Source organism: Ooceraea biroi, chromosome 12, assembly GCF_003672135.1.
Source record: "Ooceraea biroi isolate clonal line C1 chromosome 12, Obir_v5.4, whole genome shotgun sequence".
Taxonomy (NCBI): Eukaryota; Metazoa; Arthropoda; class Insecta; order Hymenoptera; family Formicidae; genus Ooceraea; species Ooceraea biroi.
In genome coordinates, this window is record NC_039517.1 from 7,806,373 (window position 1) to 7,827,612 (window position 21,240).

General features: G+C 38.8%; 3 protein-coding genes across 5 annotated transcripts; 2 read left to right on the forward strand and 1 right to left on the reverse strand.

Moving 5' to 3' along the window:
- Window positions 1-544: 544 nt before the first annotated feature.
- On the forward strand, window positions 545-9,415 carry LOC105284225 (alkaline phosphatase 4). Of its 2 annotated transcripts, none has more exons than XM_011347576.3 (8): window positions 545-940; window positions 2,667-2,767; window positions 3,499-3,719; window positions 4,251-4,443; window positions 6,343-6,509; window positions 6,774-7,085; window positions 7,573-7,993; window positions 8,265-9,415. In XM_011347576.3, exons 2-8 carry the CDS (start codon window positions 2,683-2,685, stop codon window positions 8,498-8,500), a joined length of 1,635 nt encoding a protein of 544 aa, XP_011345878.1. In that variant the 5' UTR covers window positions 545-940; window positions 2,667-2,682; the 3' UTR covers window positions 8,501-9,415. The 2 variants fall into 2 exon arrangements, with proteins under 2 accessions (XP_011345878.1, XP_019888820.1); XM_020033261.2 differs by lacking the exon at window positions 545-940 and adding an exon at window positions 1,452-2,380.
- On the reverse strand, window positions 9,172-12,592 carry LOC105284224. Its single transcript, XM_011347575.3, has 2 exons — window positions 12,124-12,592; window positions 9,172-11,354 (listed from the first exon to the last, which is right to left on the reverse strand). Exon 2 carries the CDS (start codon window positions 11,341-11,343, stop codon window positions 9,832-9,834), a length of 1,512 nt encoding a protein of 503 aa, XP_011345877.2. The 5' UTR covers window positions 11,344-11,354; window positions 12,124-12,592; the 3' UTR covers window positions 9,172-9,831.
- A 2,843-nt stretch (window positions 12,593-15,435) lies between these two features.
- Window positions 15,436-21,183, forward strand: LOC105284234 (solute carrier family 41 member 1). Of its 2 annotated transcripts, XM_011347586.2 has the most exons (7): window positions 15,436-15,621; window positions 17,580-18,009; window positions 18,236-18,707; window positions 18,786-18,933; window positions 19,037-19,239; window positions 19,315-19,463; window positions 19,550-19,735. In XM_011347586.2, exons 2-7 carry the CDS (start codon window positions 17,617-17,619, stop codon window positions 19,733-19,735), a joined length of 1,551 nt encoding a protein of 516 aa, XP_011345888.1. In that variant the 5' UTR covers window positions 15,436-15,621; window positions 17,580-17,616. The 2 variants fall into 2 exon arrangements, with proteins under 2 accessions (XP_011345888.1, XP_019888815.1); XM_020033256.1 differs by lacking the exon at window positions 15,436-15,621 and having other exon boundaries at window positions 17,617-18,009; window positions 19,550-21,183.
- Window positions 21,184-21,240: the final 57 nt, after the last annotated feature.

The following is a 21,240-nucleotide window of genomic DNA, read 5'->3' on the forward strand; positions in this document are numbered from 1 at the left end:
TAGATTTACACATCTACATTCTTTTTTTACTAGCAAACTTTACTGCACTATAAAATTTTCAAATTAATTGAAAAAAGACTTGAGTTTATAATATTTCAAAAATTATTTTTCACTGCCGATGAAATTATTATTATAAATTCCAAGAAATTAAAACTCATACTGGTTACATTCATTCAAATTTCTTTCCGAGACATTAGAAATTTTCGCAATCTTCATTTGCAATCTAATTATCAAGACTCGAGTGTTTGTCCGTCATTACAATAGAGATCAAGCACGATTGACAAAACGAAATTCAAAGTGAACTAAATTCAAACTGGAGTTAACATTAATAGGTAGTTTTCTCGACCACCCTATTTCCGGAGGCAGAGAATGAATCCGCGGCAAGGTGGTCCCGGAATTGATGCATCGTGGACGTAAGACGAAATGGTACCGAGCCACTCAATTATGACCGGATTAACAGTACACGAGGGGAGATTCTCCCCTCCCCTTTCGCATACAGAATCCGCGTACCCAGTGTCCCTAGCACGATTCGCCACCTCGTGCGCAGACAATCCGCCACGGTCTCTGAAACGCTATATAAAGTGACAAGCTGGCTCGCTGGCGGGCACGCTCCGGTATCACGCCTCGGCTTTCAACTCGCGCTTTCCGGCCGCGATTGCCGCGCGATCCCAAAAGAGGAGTCAGCCAAGGCGGCTTTTGCTTGCGCGTTCCTATCAGTGGCCAATCGGCCATACCTAGAGACATTAAACGTGATTACGCGGCGGGATTTAAAGGGCGCCGCCCGCAGTGCCGTGCATTTCATTCCCGAGAATGTCACGCGTCAAGTCACGCATCGCCGGGGCTTCGTTTAATTGACGAGGTATCGACAGATTCAGTCGAATTGACACCATCGAGGCGCGCTATCGGCCGTGATCACGCTTCTTTGACACTTTCCACGCAGGTGGGTGCAACCTACTTTAGCTATTTATCGCACACGAAATTAAAGTTCACGCTTCGGACGAACACGTGCGAGGAGTCGCACGATCAGTTTGGACACTGAGGAGGCGCGACGCGCGTTGGGGAACTGGGTCGTCGAGCCGACCCCGTTCGTACGTATACGCTAATATCATAGGTGTGTATCGCGTGTCGTTCGAACTTTCTGCAAAAATGTGTATCGATATTGCGACGGGAGTTCCGGGGAATAAATCAGAAGAATTTCACGTACGATATCGATAAACTGAAACTATTTATTAATATTATTGTTAATCGTTCCGGCTAAATTCGAATCAGCGCGTTCATCTTTAAGCAACCGATTCAACATGTATCTCTTCTTTTTAGATATATTATAGTATTTATTTAGATATAGTATAGTATTATAGTATTATATTATGTAAATAAAAAGAATAACTTGAAGATACAAGTCATCGAAAGTTCTTATGAATATTATTACATAATAAGTTACTATGGAGGCACACACAGAAGTCTACCCAAAATCAAATTCCCTCAGACTCGGCTCACTATTCTTTAAAATCATCGGACTGTCGTACAAGCAAACAGATGTAAGGAGTAATCGTCATCGTGTAACTGCGCCTGATTACATCTTGTCATAATCAACTGATGTTCCAGCTGAGATATCTACAGCAAAGAAATCGTAACGAGGAGTTATACAACAGCTGTTTCCTTTTGAAACTGAGAAGTACGAGCGGAATGCGAAGAAATATTCGTAATCGCTTATGTAAAAGTGGACAGAATACACAGATAGGCATCGCCCGGTTAGCAATCCCTGATATAAATTTGAAGAACATTCGCAGAGTAATTTTATTAGCTTGGTAACTGAACTCTCTCTGTGTAGCTCCCCCTTATCACGTATGATAGTAGTTCGACGCGAAGCTAATGGGACACGTCGAATTAGGAACAGCTGATCGCATCGCATGATTCGCGACTTACACTAACTGCGATATCAGCAAACGCGAGTGAAAAGCGGAGGCTGTGTAAGAATTGGCTGTGAAACAATGTGAAAATACGTACGAACAGCGAAGAGGGGATAGCTCTTTCATTTTAACTTCTTAATTTATGCAGCGAACACGCTACACGTGAAAAATTATCGTTAAAACGACGCAGAACTGATAATGTTTTTCCTTGACTTTCTGCAAAGGTTCTGCGAAGTAATTATCATAGATAATTTATGGATATTTCAACTAACAAGTGGCTCGGAATAAGTATTTGCGGAGCAACTTGATACAATTCGAAATAGAGCATCAGCATAGTCTACGAAAATGCGACGGACAAGTGCATAAGTAGATGGAAATTACAGTTTTCCGCAAAGAATTTAGTTTTACGTATCTCGGTGTGACTTTAAGGCTTTGCAAAGTAAAAACATCGTAAAATAATTGCAAAACAGGTATGTGTGTGCTCGATTAATTCAAGATAAAAAAACATTTGTGACTAATAGGGTGATTAATAGCACAACCGATAATCGGCAGAAGTGAGACAAGAACAAATGTACCGTTGGACAAACAAAAGAACCAAAAGAACCAACATTTTCGCGCTTGGACGATTCGATATTAATAAGAGACTTTTGCAATTTTTATAAGGAACGATAAATATTCGATTTGCCGTTAGACAGATAAAGATATAACCCATTTCCCTTTTACTAGACGCTAACAGGCAAATTATTTATATTGCAGGGAAAAGGCATTCATAATGAAGCATTACATCCTGCTACTTTGCATCGTGGCAGCTCTTCGGGATTCCGGAGCGCTGCCTAAAGGATCCACGGATTACGAAGGTCTACCATAATTTACATATTACGAAATAAAATCATTACTAGATTCTGAAAGCATCCTGTGATTAAATTTGCACAGGTGTAGCTTAATGTTTCAATTTTTCTATCACTTCTCGCGGTTGCACAGAAATAAATAATGCGAGTGCGAATGTGAAATGTGTAAGAGAACTTAATATAACGTACAGTATCATTGATAAATCCCAGGAAGAAAATCATTTATTGTGCAAATATATGTCTTATCATAGAGCATTGATAAAGTGACAATGATACAAAGTTCGTTCTTTATCGATCATTGTTGATACCGCACTTCAAATTTTTGTTCAAATTTTTGTCGGCATTATTACACTGGATAAAAAGCTATATTTCTGCACATAAGAGCAAAATATCAAACTGATACTTGAAGAGTTAGTCCTCGCGGCGAAATCGCTTTGAATTTAATATCTAAAGATTGGTCGTGCGCATTAATTAATATTCCATCAATTTCGATTGTTTAAATCCTTTACTTAATCAAAGATAAATCTACAAAAGCTTAATTTACGAATGTTGGTAAAGATACTTTTAAAGTGCTCCAATCACTCTAATGAACATCGCACATCTTTCTGATGTATCTTTATTTTGAAGTTTTCGAAATTTGACGCGCGTTACCGTTCAATTTCGCCCGATTCAATTTCGACCTATCACAATCACCCGATAGTATTTCTTGGCAACGAGGCGAAACTTTGATCTCTCATCAGATATGTCCTTCTGGCTGAAGTCCGGCCAAGAGACCCTGCACAGGATCCTGGCGCACCGGAACAACGAGAACCGTGCCAAGAACGTGATCATCTTTATCGGGGATGGCATGGGCCTGTCCACCATCACGTCCGGCCGGATCTACATAGGTCAGCGGAACGGGCAGACCGGTGAGGAATACCAACTCGTATTCGAGAAGTTCCCGGACGTCGGCCTGGCCAAGGTAGACATTTAAATAGCATCGATCGCGCCTTTAATCTCGCGCGGCAGTCTCGCGAGGGACGACGAGAGCTATTGGGGAATCCTGTCACGTTAAGCCGCTTAATCCCGCGCCTTTGATAAGGACGCCCGCGTTTATCCTCGACGAGAAAATATTGCAAACGCGACGCTCGCATTACAATTAAACTGCGCTGATATTTGCGATCTCTCGCTAAACAAAAAATCGTCACCTCGGTCGGCTTATCGCGCGCACATTAACGCGATATATTTGCCATACTTTTATCACCGGAAGCGATAACGTCGATGGAACATCGCATTTTGGAAATTCCTATTAGTAAGACGTGCCGATATGGACGATGAAAAACGATGAAGTAACGCGCTGGAAAATTGCTTCTTTCAGCTCCTCATTATTAATTATAACGAGCGCATTGCATTTTGTATAAGGTATAAAAATGTATTCGCATACATTTATTCACTATTAGTTATAAAAATGTAATTTTATTACACAAATTTCATAATTATTACGTGTTCGCAGACGTACAACTCGGACAAGCAAGTACCCGATTCAGCGGGGACGGCCACAGCAATATTTTCCGGCGTAAAATGCAAATACGCCGTTATTGGACTGGATGCCAGAGCCAAGACTGAAAAGTGTGATAAGAAGATCAACGAAATTAGCAAAGTGACCACGGTAGCTGACTGGGCGCAACAATCTGGCATGGATACTGGTGAGAGTCTAAGTTTTAAAATATTTCTTACATCCTGTTCTTATCGCACGCACGAAACTGTTTCTCAAGATTTTTCCACTATCTCTTTCCATTTTTATATAATAGCCATAATTTTCAAAATGTTTGTATTAACTCGATACATTAACTAGAAAAACACATGTGTCTCAATCTTCTTAGAAAGTTTTAGAAAGGTAAAGTCGCTGTTTTGCCCGCAGGCGAAAAAATCTTAATTTATATTAAACATGTTTTATATTTGCCGTGAAATGTATTTCGTATGCATTTCAGCGAATGTTCGATGTTAGGTCGAAAGCATTTTGATCAAAGTTGATGTATTTGCATTAACGAAACTGTAGCGAAAGGCCAAGATAATGAATTCGATTAAAGTTACAGCATCGCGCGGAGAAGCATTGCTTCTGGCCTCGTTAATTTAGAGTTATTTATGAAGTTATAAGAGAGCAGTTTTAGGAGGTGAGGAAGTTTTTATGATTTAACATTTCGTCTGAATTATAAGCAACTCCGTCGGGAGAGAAATCTCGAGTAGAGCTAATTAAGAACTCGACCGTGATAATAGAGCAAGCTGTTAATTGCTGTTTGAAACTTTGCTCGCCCGACGAACGGAATAGAGAACTTGATCGATCATTCATATCCATTAACCGCGGAACCGAACCTTGACATAAATTTATGTTTATGATTCAAATCTCTGAAAAATTCTGCAGTTTCAAGATCTAAGGAAGCAGATTAGAATCTTTCATGCATTACCGGTCATTATCTGCCGATCAAATCGTCAATCAAGCGAAATCACGTGTCGGTATTCCGCATGCCGCGACATTGCGCGAGATAACACATCTATCAATCGTATCTTTACTGACAATTAACAATGAGCGAGTTGTGAAATTAAATTTGATATCGGATATTGATTCGAGCATGATTACAACAGTTTGATTAATTTTCTTATCACTTAGATAATTCATATTTTTTATTTTATATAATTGCGTAATAATGTGTACTTTATATTTAATTAAAGTTTTCGTCCAACAGATAAATTCAAACTGAAATATTATGAGTAATTTCAGATTGACCTTATAGTACAAGTTGTAACTTACATATTTAACATTAACGTTTAATTTATGGAAATCCTATAATTCATTTCTATATTTTAATTCAGTTGAACGTAGTGTTCTTCATATTTTGAAAATGCACTTTAACAACGTAGCAAATTTAAGCAGAGAAAATTTCATCTTTTCCGCTAGTTGAATGATTAAAAGGACATGTTTAGAGAAGTGGCACTTGATAAATATTCTGCTCACATAATGTAGTATGCGGGAGTACAGAGTCAATTCTGTAGAGAACACGTGTCACGCGCGATCGGCTATTCCATTAACGTAAGTGTTGGTGCTGAGTGGACCTCGTTGAAGTTATACACAGTGAAAGTCTGCTCAATAAATGGGGAGGTCATGAGCCGACCTTCTACCTTGTCAAGGACTATCAGTCAACCCTGACTGATTTCTACTTTGACAAAATAATGGAAACGTTTTGCGTGACAACTTGAGTTGATAGTTAATATCTAACACGTTCGTTTCTTATACCGTTATACCATTTCGTCAATGGTGATTTTGTGTGGTTTGGAATAACAATATTTTTTATGCTCTATACGTAATGGATTCTTTTATACTTTATTGCAATACTAATACTGCACATTTAGGAGCGATCTTTTGTTTTTCGCACGATCGCCACTGAGGAGAGTGAGGAGGAAAGGCCTCCCATTAGGAATATTCTTTGTTAGGAAAAGTCACTGTTCTGATTTTTTTAATTATAAATGTTCTATTAACTATATGCCCAGAGTGATTATTAAGAACCGTACACAGCTAATAAACAGGTTCTCTGTGCTTTAATTAACAGGGTTCGTCACCACCACTCGCATCACCCATGCTACTCCTGCAGGACTCTACGCGCATATTAACAGCCGAAATTGGGAATGCGACACAAAAACTCCAAAGAGCGAGCAAGACTGCGTTAAAGATATCGCGAGGCAACTCGTCGAGGATGAACCGGGAAATCAGTTTAAGGTACATTATTTTCTTCTAGATCGTAGATATCGCAAAATTAAAAATTATTAACATCAATAAGACAATTTATAATTTTAACATAAATAATTGCAACTAAGTACATCTATTCTTATATTGTACGTATTTATCAATTTTGTTTGTTTCATATTTTTGAAACTTGTAAAACAATATTAATATCATGCATATAATGTGCATTAAATGCGAAATGTGCTAAATTTGCGGTTCTGATATTTCGTGGCTCTAATATTCTAATAATTATTAAAGGTTATCATGGGTGGTGGTGCACAATACATGGGCATGAACGCGAAACCGATTGATCCCGAGTCCTGCGTGCGAACTGACGGCAGGAACTTAGTGAAAGAGTGGCAAACGAATCATCCTAAGGGAAAAGTCGTCAACAACACGCGGGACCTAATGTCCATCGATATCGCCAACACTTCGCACATCCTCGGCGTTTTCTCGCCTAATCACATGCCCTTTCACGCTGTGAAGACTGACGAGACGCCCTCTCTGGCGAACATGACGATGCAGGCTATAAGAATGCTGAAGAAGAACAAAAATGGATTTCTGTTGATGGTCAGTACTCGTCATCATGGAAAAACGTTGAATATTTAAATCGTGAACGCAAATCAGGTCGTGAGCATTATGCAAAAATCGCTCTCGCGATGAATATTAAACGCGCCGCTAATGAAAGCGTTAATCGAGACACTAAGGTACATTAAAGACTCCTGACGATCATGTGATTTGCTATGCAAATTGCACGTGCGGTATCATGATCATTTTCGCGTAACGCGTGTTCCTAGGGTTTCGTCTTCCCGGATGTCTGTCGAGGTCGCATTACTTGAGCGCATGATACCATACGTAATTTGAGAACATGGCGATCTTTGCCCGAACAAAGTACTGCGGAGAGTAACTCCAAATTGTGATCGCTCAACAGAGTCAATCTTCACAAACATCATATTGTTCCTGTTGCGATAAAAAAGCAACAAGAAATATTAATTTTCAGAAACTAACAATTGTACTTGCTTACAATTATTTTAAAGAATCGTCTCTAATTCTGCAGGTTGAGAGCGGCAAGATCGACATAGCTCATCACAGCAACTGGGCGAAACTGGCGCTACGCGAGTTGTACGAGCTCGAGGAGGCAATCAAGGTGGCTCTTCAGCTGGTGAAGTTAGAAGAGACACTAATCATCGTCACGGCCGATCACTCGCATTCGTTTACGTTAAACGGATATCCTGTTAGGGGTAACGACATTTTCGGTTTCGGTAACAAGTCAAATGCGATGGCCTACGAGACGCTCTCCTACGCCAACGGACCAGGATTCTTCTATCATCGAAGAAACGACAGCAATAACGTGAACGAGACTTGGAGAAAGGTTGACGAGGATTCGACTCGCGGCGATCCCTTCTACACGCAGTTTGCCGGTATCTATATGAAGGATGAGACTCACGGTGGCGAAGACGTCGGGGTTTACGCTATCGGTAAGAAGAAATGCAATTTCTCTTCAAAAAGAAATATCTATGAAGTGTGTTAGTTACTCATTCAGTGTATACTATATTCAGCTGAATTTATCTGGCACTTACGAAGCATAAGAAAATACCTTGCGAGGTCTTTTATTCCTACATTTCGCAACTAAAGAGTCAAATTACGACTAGTGCTAATGAAGTAGCGATTGCTAATTTTTGAGAAAAATAATTTTGCAAGGAGTGCATCGGGAAAAAACGTACAATAAATAATTTGATTTTTTTACAGGCGCCCACTCGCATTTGTTCCGAGGTACTTTTGAACAAAACTACATCGCTCACGCCGTGGCATATGCGGCGTGCTTTAAAGACTGGCCCTCTCATTGTGACACGGCTTATCATCGTTACTTTTACGACGTTCATACAACATCACAAAAGTTTATTTCGGTCAATTCAGCTGGACGGAACACCATGTCACTTGGAACTCTGCTGATGTTCCTATTGATAATGCTCATACGACTCTGACAAGCAACAGTATAGTTTTATGCCATATTACACACGATGACGCACGTCGCGCATGCAAAATTCATTCAATAAATTAATTCAATAAATAATACAAGTACAAATAATTGTAATTCAACGAGTATTATCTCCGCATGCACTTACTCAGAGAGTAATACTTTTATCTTAACTATAAGTTTTAACGCGGCGCGTAAATCTACTTCTTTAAACGTGATCTTTGAGTGAAATTCTGGTTACGTATGCGATTTTCTTACTGCAATTTACTTTGCGTAGATGTAATTACGCTTCGTAATTTTATTTATTTTTATTTGCAATATATAAAACATAAGGCTCATGCCCGTATGCGATTAAGGAAATACAAATCATGAGTTATTAACACGTTTCTTGCCGCGTAAATCGTATACTCTTCACGATCCATTACGAATGGAATAGTTTTACTTATATAATAATACAACTATCGCGTAATATTTATATGATTGCAAATATATTATTAAGAAAACAATATGACTGTTAAACTATAACTATAGAAGAAAAAACAATTCTTATTGTAACAAATTTTATAAAATAAACGCGGTGGAAACGGAAAATCGCCAATAATCGACTCGGCACGAAACGTGTTAATATGGATAACACAATAATCTTTATGGATCGTTATCAACAATGTAAGTAGTAAGTGGTAGCAACAATGATTATATTTGAAGTACAGAGAAATTTGGCATTATTCATTAAAATGCGTCTTTAGTACAGTATTTTGATATTACGACAGGAAAACATTTTAATTGCACATCTGTACTACACACATTTCGAATGCAAGTACTTTTTGAGACTGCCTTTTAATTATCATGAATAATTTGTTGTGTAGTATCTTTTATGTAGCAAACAGCATAAAATATTCAACACAATTATGAAAAATAGAAACGACATAAAATATGGAAAATTACACTGTTCCTTGAAACATAGGACATATAAGTATACTTTTATGTACTTTGACAGAGTTACTTATACATAAACGGATGCGAATGTACATACTAGAACATTATATCATTATATACTTCGTTACCAATAATAATGTAATATTTTGCTTACATAGTTTGACTACGAATATATAAATTACAACACAAACGTGATTGAAATAAAGTTCCTCATTTTATCGTTCATAAGTCTCGTCATAATAATATACATATAAATAACAACAAATAACTTAGTCTAATCTAATTCGAAAACATTTGCATACAAGATAGAAGCGGTGCTAGAAAAATAAATACACTTAAATACTCGAGGAAGATACTTATGCATAATTAAATGCAAAATGAAAGCGTCTCTCTCGATTGCGTTTACGATTTTCCTTTAATGATGGCGATATAATAATTTTTATAGATGAGTGGCGCCGTATCGTCACTGACAAAGTTTCTGTCGGGCTTGATCGAGGCAAATGGATTTCTCTGTGGCTCCAGAATCGTCTCTACGTCAGCAATCGATTTTATCCTGATCATTTCCCGTGGTATTTCGTGTTTCGTGTAGGACGTCACGCAAACGGGAACTCTCGCTTTGCAGAATTCCCTTATCGTCTCCGGCCACGTGTCTCTACCGTCGAAGCCGGTCTCTCGATAGAGACCCGGATTGAAGAGGCACACGAGATGCGGTTTTACGAATTGTTTAGAGCGACAGAAATCGTGATAAAATTTTCCAGGGTGAAATGAGACGTTCACGCGTCGACCAGATAACTTGCAAGCCGAACAGATCTTTACGGTGGCCAGCAGATCCAACGGCACCGTTGGCAGTCTCAGCTCCGGACCGATGAACATCAATTGAAGGTGCTTCAGAGTCGGAAGCAGGTGCAGGAAGAGTTTCTCCCATGCGTGCAGATTCGTGCACTCGAACTGGAACTCGGCGCCTATCACGTGGACGACAAGAGTATCGGCGACTTCCCAATCCTGGCAAGAGACTTGTATGGAGTAAAGGGTCGTCAGCGGAACGGTCGACACGTGAGAGAGGCTGCAGTACGTGTAGCAATCCATATCGCAGTAATACGTGGAATGGTGATAGAGCCATGCCATTAGCGAGTCGAAATTGTTCGGCAGACGGAGCGGATTCTTCTGAGACGAAGCGTTCGGCAGCTCGGGATTCACGTGACCGTTTCCGTGCTGCAAAAATAAGACCCTTCGAAATACCTGAAACTCCCGACACCACTTCTCGTGCCCGTGGTCATGATCTTCGCAGAACAATTCGACTCCGCACGCTTCGCAGCATCTCAGCATCTTCGAGAAGCGTCGGCAGCCGCGACAAATGCGAGGATAAAGGAGGATCTCTCTTTCCCAGAGTTCGAGGGGTCTGGCTAAGCGGTGCGCCACGATCTCGATCAGCTTCAGCCGGTAAACGCGATACTCATCCGCACTGAGTTCCGGCAGTAGCGACAAACCTTCACCGGTTGTGCAAACTTTGCTGAGAACTGCGCACAGATCACGATGCTTCAGCCAGTCCAGCTCCCTGTGTCGGTCGCCGCAGTAAGAGACCATACCGCAAGATTCGCAGATTTTCTCGGACCGTTCCATGCAGATCAGACACAAGCTCGACACGAAGACAAACCGCGGACAGAAATTCAGCTCAATGGTGTCTTCTTCTTCGTCACTATCGCTTGATATTGTTTGGCAATGCTGCATCGGCTGCACGAGTGGTAGTTTCAAACGCGAATATGCATCGATTGTTGCTTCGGGGACGGCAAAATATTCTTCTTCCTGTCGCGTCGTCTCTTTTTTGTCGAACTTCGAATTTTCCGATACTATTTTCTCGCTACTTTTTTGACCTACGCTTAAAGTCTTTCTTGAATTCTTTTTCCTGCGACCCATCGTCGAAAAAACTGAAATAAAGAAATGAAACAGATAAAGCGAACTGCAAAAAGATTTGCGCGCAGAAGTAATTAATTTTGATCGAGCGAGTGGTCAGATCACGTGGTGTCCGTACTTCATACTGCGTGAGATACTTCGAATTACAGATAATTACATATGCTCGAGAACCATGTGTTACATAATATACCGCCGTACGAATACGAGTACGAGTACCTATTTCAGTATTTCTAGCGCGAACGCGATTGATTACATAACTGCATCTCCCCAATGAGTATATATGGACTATTATTTTAGGACATCACAATCCCAAGAATTCATGTGCGCGCAAGCTGTAATCGATAAACCAAATACGCCACAAATGTTAATAATTAAACGCGATCGCGTTTTCAGTTTTTTTCGCGTTTAATGACCTTTTCTATTTCCATCAAAAAGAACGGACAATGCTCTCGCAAATTCAGCACACTGCATTCAATTCATATTCGGTTGTAACATAAATAAGTTCGATTGTATAAAACTTTTTTCAATCAAAGAATGTGAAAACTTTTATTCTTTATTTAATTTTTTTATAAAACTTTTTTTGGAAAGTGTCAAAAATAATAATGGAGATTATATAATTGATTGAATGTAATTCTGTACTTTGTTAATAAATAAAAAGAATATTGAATATAACCGAATTAATTTATGTTACAACTCAATACGTTACGAAGCTTTCACTGCGTACGTTAATAAATTAAATTTAAGTAATCAGATACATAATTATTAAAAATTGAAGATACTTACCTCAACGAATTTTTCGTTCTTCAGAAGCGCAATGATGTTTTACTTAATGTTTAATTAAGTAATAAGCACACCAATTATCGCGTTGCCTTTCACACACAACGCAAAAAGTGCTGCATCAAAACGGCATCACTACGCGACGCGTTATTAAAATTATTTCGAGAGTCTCTCTCTCTCGATTTAACGTTATGTCGATCTTCTCTCGGTACAAAAGATCAAACGTCTCGACTGTTCACTGATCTGTTATCAAAGTGCGAGTACGTCAATGGGCACTATGCCTAGCAAGCCCAGACTAAGATATTTCAAGCAGCGCGCTGCCAACGGGATATTCGAAGCGAACAGTCGAACCCGAGAGTGACGTTAGACTCTCTTTCTCGAGAAAAAAAAGAACGAAGTCTATTTCAGAGCAATTGATGCGGTAATCAATGGATAAAAAGTACTAAATCAGCTGCAACTTTTCTTCGACATCTCACAGTTTGTAAGCACGATATATTTATACTCTTAATAGTGATTGGTACAAAGGTGAAGTGTGCGAGAGTTGCTATAAATGTGTATGCCCTACGTGTGCAGTCTATTATTAACGCTAAAAATAATATTGCTACAAGTCGAACACTCGACACATGTGCAAATTTAGCTTTCGTGCTCGTGAAACGTGGATGTAAAAATGATCGATAGATACTTTCAAATTATCGCGCGCGAATAAAACTTGAATGTAAAAAAGTGCTTTGGGACTTCTAAAATTATTTTTGTGATTAATTTCTGTGGTAAATCTATAATTTTCTCTTGCACGTAAATTTTCAGTCGAAAAAATGTAGCTTTCTATTAATTGTCATATAATTTCACGGTGAAAATTGTTTCGTGGTGGAAAGTGCAACTCACCGAACGCGGCAACTTCTCGACAGGTGCAGAAGTGCAGATATGTCCAAACTCTTGAAGTTTTTCGTGTGGAACACACATACATATATTTTTTTATATTTTTATTACATGTAAAAACACATTTCGTATATACTCTTATAAAGATATTAATTTAAAATTTTATTTATCAATTTATATAATAATATGTAAATACTATGAAAGCAAAAATCGATTTTATAATTCAATTTTCAAGACTGCAAACAACCTATCTTTTGCGACAATATATTAGGGGTAAACAAAATTTAGATATTTAATTTTAATATATTAATAGGACTTGTTATCATATATATATATATATATATATATATATATGCAAGGTAATAACGTTTGACAAGTCTTTAGAAAATATGTACATCATTATCATGTCGGTTTGATATTAGTGCCGCCATCTTCTAAGAGCTTATCAAACGACTCTCAGTTATATGATGTATATATGATGTACATATGTATATGTATATGCACGCAGCGATATATATGCCTTTTTACTCCGTTAAATCGCGTAACATGACTTCTGCATTTAACAAATTAGCTGTCGCTAATATATTACACCATGATTTATTAATGCGATGTCAATGCGCACTTTGATTCATACATATATAAATATATTCATCCGAAGACGTAAAACGGCGCTGATTGTGAGACGAAGTTAATTATAAAGTGAATTGGAAGGAGAAATTAACTGAATCTCAGCAGAAAAAGCCCTCTCTTTGCGATTTGGGAGAGACAATGATCGCATGAATATCTTAATCTACACTAGAACCGTACAATTTCCGTAGGTTCAATTTCGCTGCACGCATCATGCAAAAATGATCCTTATCACTTTACGTTCGGAATGGCGTCTACTCACCTGTAATCGGCTCGTAGATCATCCTCATCATTCGACCGCATACCCGCATGATTTCGTTTGACCACATTCGCTTGGACGTTTTCTACACTAGAAATATTGGGTCGTCCGGAAAGTTCGTGCCGATTTTTAATAGATGGCGTTGGAACATGTCTGAATATATCAATGTTATTGAAAACATACGATTTATATACATATGCTTAAAGGTGACATTTCAACGCATCTTTAGGAAAAAAGTTGTTTCAGATAAATTGATTCGTGTCAGTTTTGTACTCTTTTGAAGATGGAAGAAAACAAAGAACATTTTAGACACTTGATGCTTTTCTATTACCGGAAAGGCAAAAATGCCTCACAAGCAACAAATTCGATATGTTCTGTTTACGGAGAAGGCGCTTTAGCTGAAAGAACCGTACGTAAGTGGTTCGCTAAGTTTAGAGCTGGTGATTTTAACCTTAAAGACCAAGAACGCTCGGGCAGACCCTCTACTACTGATGATGACCAAATCAAGACACTGATCGAGAATAACCCGCGCTACACGACACGTGAATTAGCAGAGATACTGAAAATATCGAAAACCACTGTCCACGATCATGTAGTGAAGCTTGGTTACGTAAGTCGCTATGATGTATGGGTTCCGCATAATTTAACCGAAAAAAATTTAATGGATCGCATTTCCATCTGCGACTCGCTGTACAAGCGCAACGCAAACGTACCATTTTTGAAGCAATTAGTGACGGGTGACGAAAAATGGATCATTTACAACAATGTAGAACGAAAAAGATCCTGGGGTAAGCGAAATGAACCAGCATTAACCACTCCGAAAGCTGGCCTTCATCCAAAAAAAGTCATGCTCTGTGTCTGGTGGGATTGGAAAGGAATCCTATATTATGAGCTCCTACCACACAACCAAACGATAAATGCAGATAAGTACTGCTCGCAACTGGACGAATTAAAGACAGCGATTCAGGAAAAACGTCCAGAATTAGCTAATAGGAAGGGCGTCGTGTTCCATCAGGACAATGCCAGACCTCATGTTTCTTTGACTACCCGACAAAAATTGTTGGAGTTTGGCTGGGATGTGCTACCTCACCCATCATATTCACCAGACATTGAACCTTCAGACTTTCACTTATTTAGGTCTTTGCAAAATTCTCTTAGCGGCAAGAACTTCAACTCTTTGATCGACATAAAAAACCACCTTGAGGAGTTTTTCGCCAAGAAACCTAAGAAGTTCTGGGAGAATGGAATCTTCCAGTTGCGTGAAAGATGGACAAAGGTTGTGAAACAAAACGGTGCATACATAAGTCAATAAATATTTATCGACATAAAAAAAATGTTGCCTTTGAATTTTCCTTCAAAATCGGCACGAACTTTCCGGACGACCCAATACTTGCACAAGACCGGTTTGACGCGAATTTTCCGCGAAAACTCGAAAGAAAAGGTGCTACTCACGCGAACTCGACGGTACCAGGCAAGTACGCGGGCGACGAACTTCGATTGTTCGCCGCTTCGAGAATCGCAGGCAGCCAGTATCGATAGATCTCGACCGTACGATGCACATCGATAGTTGCACGTAAATACGTGGTCGCGGTGAGCGGTGACGTCGGGTTCGCTCACGGAGCAAAGTACCGAAAAGGATATTGAAGATATTTATAATTATCTTGAGCAACAATTCGCGGCAACCGCGCTTGTATGTTCGGCCGATGGAGCAGCACGCGGAGGAGGATCGCTGTACGTTCGAGGTACGTGGCGTGTTTTGAGGTTATGAGGTTCGGGCTGTCAAATGCTCGCGCGGAAAGAATGCGTTCTTTTTCGCGAGAACTATAGGAATCCCTTGCAAACATTGTTGTAGGGATGCAAGGAAAACTATTGAGTAAACTGTCGCGTATTTGAGGATAATTAAGAGAGTTTCCTTATAGATCTTATAGTCAAGTGTGTCCGAACATTTCGGAGTATGAAGAGACATACGTGCGTTTTAAGTGTGATGGAAATAGAGATATTCTGTTTAATAAATTTTATTTGAAATTGTGAAAGTGTCAGTAAATTGCAAAAATATTGCTTAAGTAGAAAGAAGTTTTGAGCTTCATAGCACCGCGAGCAGATTACGGAGCATACAGAGATATTGGAGCACTTCACGAATCATTGCAAATTTCAAGATTTTAACGAAATATCAAACAAAATTTAATGGCGAAGTTATGCGAAATGCATTTTTAAATGTTGATACAACTTGTATGACATTTGCAGCGAATATTATGATAATTGCGCAAGGGTCAATTAGATAAAGTTTTTTATTCAGTTTCTTCGCATAAATTTTGTTCATATCTATTTTACATTGGTAATTATATGGTATCTGCTTTCCTCATAACGTAATGTTGCAAAACTTACGTTGTAAACAGAGAGTCATTGGAAATTTTGTTTTGTACTATAAGCGCAATTTTATATTCCGATTACGTAGACGATTACCGAGTCATGACAGGTTCCGAATGTCGAAACCTTGATCGATACTATACTTGCGTGTAGAGATAATTCTGCATATTGTTTACATATGCCAAGCTTTGATGACATAATATATAACGAATGTGTCGTGATAAAACGCTGTCGCAGTATGTAATCATCGTCTTATTTGACTACATTAGCATTATATTTTACATTACTAATTTCCTTCATAAATTAAAAATCAAATGCATATACATGACTTCATAATTGAAAAACTCGTTTAAAATGATTTTTAATATATATATTAAAATGCAGTTGTTAAGTACGTGCTTGATTATTTCAATAAACTTATCAATTAAAGTTTGATTTAAATTAATCAAACTAAATTATTCAAATTTTATTAATTAAATTTATCCTATAAATTACTTTGTCCAATTAATTTATACATGAATTTATATGAGTATTTATTAGTATGAAGATTATTCATATGTTATGCAACTTTGTGTGTAAACATTGAAATGCATTATATCCGTAATTATAATTATTTGGGCTGTAAAAAGTGTGCAAAACGGTTCGTTATAATATGTTTGTGCTCGTCCCTGAATATCGCGTGCGCAAACACCGTACAGTGCAGTCGAATAAAAAAAAAGGAAAATACAAGTGGTATGCAAAATCAACGACAGATCTAAATTAGAACCAACTCTAGAGCAGAATTAGAGTAGATGCGATGAAACATACGTCGCTTACGTGCCTCTAGTCGGTTGTTCAAATAATCTACAGCCTTACAGATAACGTACTATCAGCGTCACAGAAAAAAGATACATTCTTATTTTTAGAAATTCCATACATTGATAGGAGCACTGCAGAATAATCACGACATTTGTCATCTTCTCGTATAATATTGATTATATTAATAGAGAGAGAGAGAGAGAGAGAGAGAGAGAGGATTCTGTTAATTAATTTTTTAATTAATTTATTCAACTTTTACACAAATTTTGTTGAATTTTAAACTATAGAATAGCGAGTTATATAATTCGTTGATACTAAAAATTGCAAAACAAATGTTACGAGAAATTAATCTCATATTCGACGTCACCACCGTATTGGAACTTGATTATTTTCGATTGTTTGGATCCGCTGATAAGATTTTAGAACTCAAGGATCTCAAAACAATGACATCAAATGTAGGTGTCTCATTTGAAAATTTGGCGAATGGATTTTCGTGTATCTACACTAACAAAAGGTTCCACGTTCCTGGCTGTAGTACTCGCCGATAATCCACACAAGGAAAATCAACGAGGATGAGCCATGCGAGGGTGCAAAGAGACTGCCGTAAACACAGTCGCGGAGTCCGTCGCAGAAAATTAAAGAGAAACATTCCACCGAGTGAAATGGTGGGTCTGGGCAGCGACGAGCTATTCGTTTCGAACATTGCCGATGACAACATGGAGTTGGAGTTCAGCTCCGAGGACGAGAGCGACGAGGGCGGAAAGGCTGATGTACAGCGGCTGATATCGTCACCGGTAAACAGCGATGGCATCGTCTACATCGGCGGCAAGCGAGACAGCCAGAAGAACGAGACTGCAAACGTGGACGACGAGAACGTGTGGTCCATATCCATCCAGATGTTCATACCTTTTTTACTAGCCGGTTTTGGCATGGTCGCTGCCAGTTTGCTGCTAGATCTGGTGCAGGTATTGAGAATCAATCTTACGGAATTATTGCGAGAGTCAGGACGGGAACATATTCGAGAAGGGAAAAAGAAATAGAATAAAATAAATTAGAATCTTTATATTACGATTTATTTTACTTGATCAGGATGACATATCGTGATTGGTTGTCGTAAATTTTTGGATAGATTCGCTAACTTGCGTTCCTCCGCGAGGAACTTGATCTAATGAACACTACGTTGGATTGTAGCATTGGCCGGTATATCAGGTGGTGTCCGAAGTATACATATTAGTTCCTGCACTATTGGGCCTGAAGGGCAACCTGGAGATGACGTTGGCCTCCAGATTGTCGACCCAAGCCAACCTAGGTCAGATGGACACGAAGAAGCAGCAATGGACACTGATCGTTGGCAATCTAGCGTTGATCCAGTGTCAGGCGATGGTGGTGGGTTTGCTGGCATCCTTAGCTGCTGTGATCCTCGGTTGGGTACCCGAAGCTCACTTCGACATACACCACGGGCTCTTGCTGTGCGCCAGTGCCTTGGTCACTGCTTCTGTGGCCAGTTTCCTGCTGGGTCTCGTGATGGTCGCGGTGATATTGTTGTCGCGGCAAATGAACATCAATCCCGATAACGTTGCCACTCCGATCGCGGCCTCCTTAGGGGATCTAACTACCTTAGCGCTTTTATCCTGGATTGCTTCTCTGTTGTACAATGCGATAGGTAGTATGGATTTACATTCTTCAGTGCGATTATCTGCTATATTCGAATCTTAATGTGTATGTATCGATATTTCCTCAGGTTACGCTCCATGGATAGCCCCGACGTTGATTACATTTTGTATATTCGCGACGCCAGTGTGGGGCTACATAGCAGCTAGAAATCCATTCACTAAAGAGGTACTGGATTACGGCTGGACGCCTGTGATATCCGCGATGTTAATCAGCAGGTGAATACTCGAATTACACTAGACTACAGTACAGAGAATAAGAGTACTTATAGTAGAGAACGAGAGAGAGAGAGAGGGAGGGTGAATGAAATGTTGCTTTCAGTCTCGGTGGACTGATCTTGGACTACACCATATCGAGCTACAAAGGCATAGCGGTGTTCCAATTAGTAATTAACGGCGTTGGGGGTAACTTAGTCGCCGTTCAGGCCAGTAGAATATCGACGTCTTTGCACAAAGACTGTCACACCGGTGTTCAAGGGACCCTTAACGTTTGCGTCAGTCCGTTCCACGCGTTCTTCGCTAAAGGTAAGCTCGCTCTGAATCTATACGTAATATCTAGCCGTGTCGTTGAATAAGTGTAACGAGAAATTTTCCTCGCAGGAGGACACGCGAGAACAGCCAGGGTATTGTTAATGATGGTGATACCAGGACACCTGATTTTTAGTTATACTATTAGTTACCTTCAAGCTGGACATACCTCGTTTACGCCTATATTTATTACGATATATTTGATCGCTGCAATGTTGCAGGTACAGTAGATATAAAAACAAAATGTATACTTATATTAATGTCAATATAGAATAAATATTAATTATGCTCTCTGCTTGGTTTCCAGGTGATTCTGTTGTTATACATCGCGCAATTGATGGTTACTTGGATGTGGACGAGGGGTATGGATCCGGACAGTTCCGCGATACCGTACTTAACGGCGGCTGGCGACCTTATAGGAACCGCACTCCTTGGAATTGCCTTCCATATCTTGTACGCGATAGGCGACGGCGATTCTGACGTAGGAGATTGATCAGTTCGAAAATCCGTGCAATACTCCGAATTGTTCACGTTGACGTTACAGGTCATAGTCTTCGAAACCTTTGTTCCTCGGAGGACCACGATGAGAAATTCGAGTCGAATTAGCGAAGCCTGCGACGCGCGACGCCGGCCGATTCGAGATTAACAGTGGCACTCCGACTGTGCAGTGAGTTTTTACTGTTGTCATTTTAAAGGAAGCTTTTCATTTGAACGTCTCTTCATATGAAAAGAGTACAAATTAAAGTAAGCATATATTTATTGCAAAGATGCACTGGATTTAAACAAGAGACAGTATTTGCTAATACTATATATACATAGTTTCGGTTTTATCGTTACGATTACGTTCTTATTGCAAAGAAAAAAGATAACGATATGAACTATATTTCGTGCTACAGTTTGATCAAAACTACATAAGTGTATATATATACTGTCATAACAAAATATTTTCTTAAACTCAATTATTTCGCGATCGAAAAATTCCTGTATACATAAATTAACTGAACAAATTTCGATTATATACAATTAATTCAATTGTACGGAACAGACAGTGGATTCACATCATGGAAACGTTAAATAAGGACTTTTTATTAATTTTTATATATCTATATATTATTGTATTATATTTCTCGTGTCACATACGTATACATATTTGACGTGATATTGAAATGAAAGAATTTATTAGCGGTACGATCAACTTTTTCCGCAGTGTGCATTTTTGCCACTCACACGGAATGACTTTGAAGGATATATATCGTACGGAATTATCCGAATTGATTTAATTCACGAGAAAAAGATAAAATTCGTTTAATATTATATTATAATTATCTTTCGCGCTGTTGGATATGGTATAACTTGTTTGTTACGTTCCGTATATTCGGAAAAATATAAGGGGATAAGTGTTACAGTATTTCGCATTAAGAATTATAGGTGCTAATAAGATCTTGTGGAAACAGATCTAATGATAATTCGGATGTATAAAAATAACGTGTATAATAGATGTACGTAACTTTTCTCCTCTCCTGGTGTCACCGAAGGAAGTAAAACACCAGACAAATGGATTCTTTTGTTGTAGACTATCATTAAAAACGTTTATCAAGCAGGAACACTCTTTTGAGATTAAGCAAGATTGAGAGTGTAACATGTTAATACGTGCGATACGTTGCTAAGAACATTTTGTTAACGTTCAGATAATATTACCGTAAATGAAGTTGGTCTCTTGAGAAGTTACTGCGTGAAAGATAAAGTTGAAATAAACTGAAGCTCTTTATCAATATTTTCCAGTGCCTAAAATGTATGTATTATGGAAGTCCGAGATAACGGCGTCATTCGACGAGAGAGAATTTACTTACTGTATACATATACATCACTATGTACGATAACAAAATCCAGCACAACGATTTGTTACGTTTGTACGAAACAATAAAGTCTCTTATTGATAGATAATTCATATTACGCCATTGCTTATCTCAGGCACGTAACAGATTTTACTTTATGACG

What these genes read in the sequence shown, in the direction of transcription:
- LOC105284225 (XM_011347576.3), top strand. Translation starts at nt 2,683, where the DNA reads ATGAAGCATTACATCCTGCTACTTTGCATCGTGGCAGCTCTTCGGGAT. An exon ending in AACCGGGAAATCAGTTTAAG is followed by an intron (nt 6,510 to 6,773) that starts GTACATTATTTT and finishes TAATTATTAAAG; the next exon opens with GTTATCATGGGTGGTGGTGC. An exon ending in CGTCGGGGTTTACGCTATCG is followed by an intron (nt 7,994 to 8,264) that starts GTAAGAAGAAAT and finishes ATTTTTTTACAG; the next exon opens with GCGCCCACTCGCATTTGTTC.
- LOC105284224 (XM_011347575.3), bottom strand. Translation starts at nt 11,343, where the DNA reads ATGGGTCGCAGGAAAAAGAATTCAAGAAAGACTTTAAGCGTAGGTCAA.
- LOC105284234 (XM_011347586.2), top strand. Translation starts at nt 17,617, where the DNA reads ATGAGCCATGCGAGGGTGCAAAGAGACTGCCGTAAACACAGTCGCGGA. An exon ending in TGCTGCTAGATCTGGTGCAG is followed by an intron (nt 18,010 to 18,235) that starts GTATTGAGAATC and finishes GTTGGATTGTAG; the next exon opens with CATTGGCCGGTATATCAGGT. An exon ending in TCCGCGATGTTAATCAGCAG is followed by an intron (nt 18,934 to 19,036) that starts GTGAATACTCGA and finishes TGTTGCTTTCAG; the next exon opens with TCTCGGTGGACTGATCTTGG.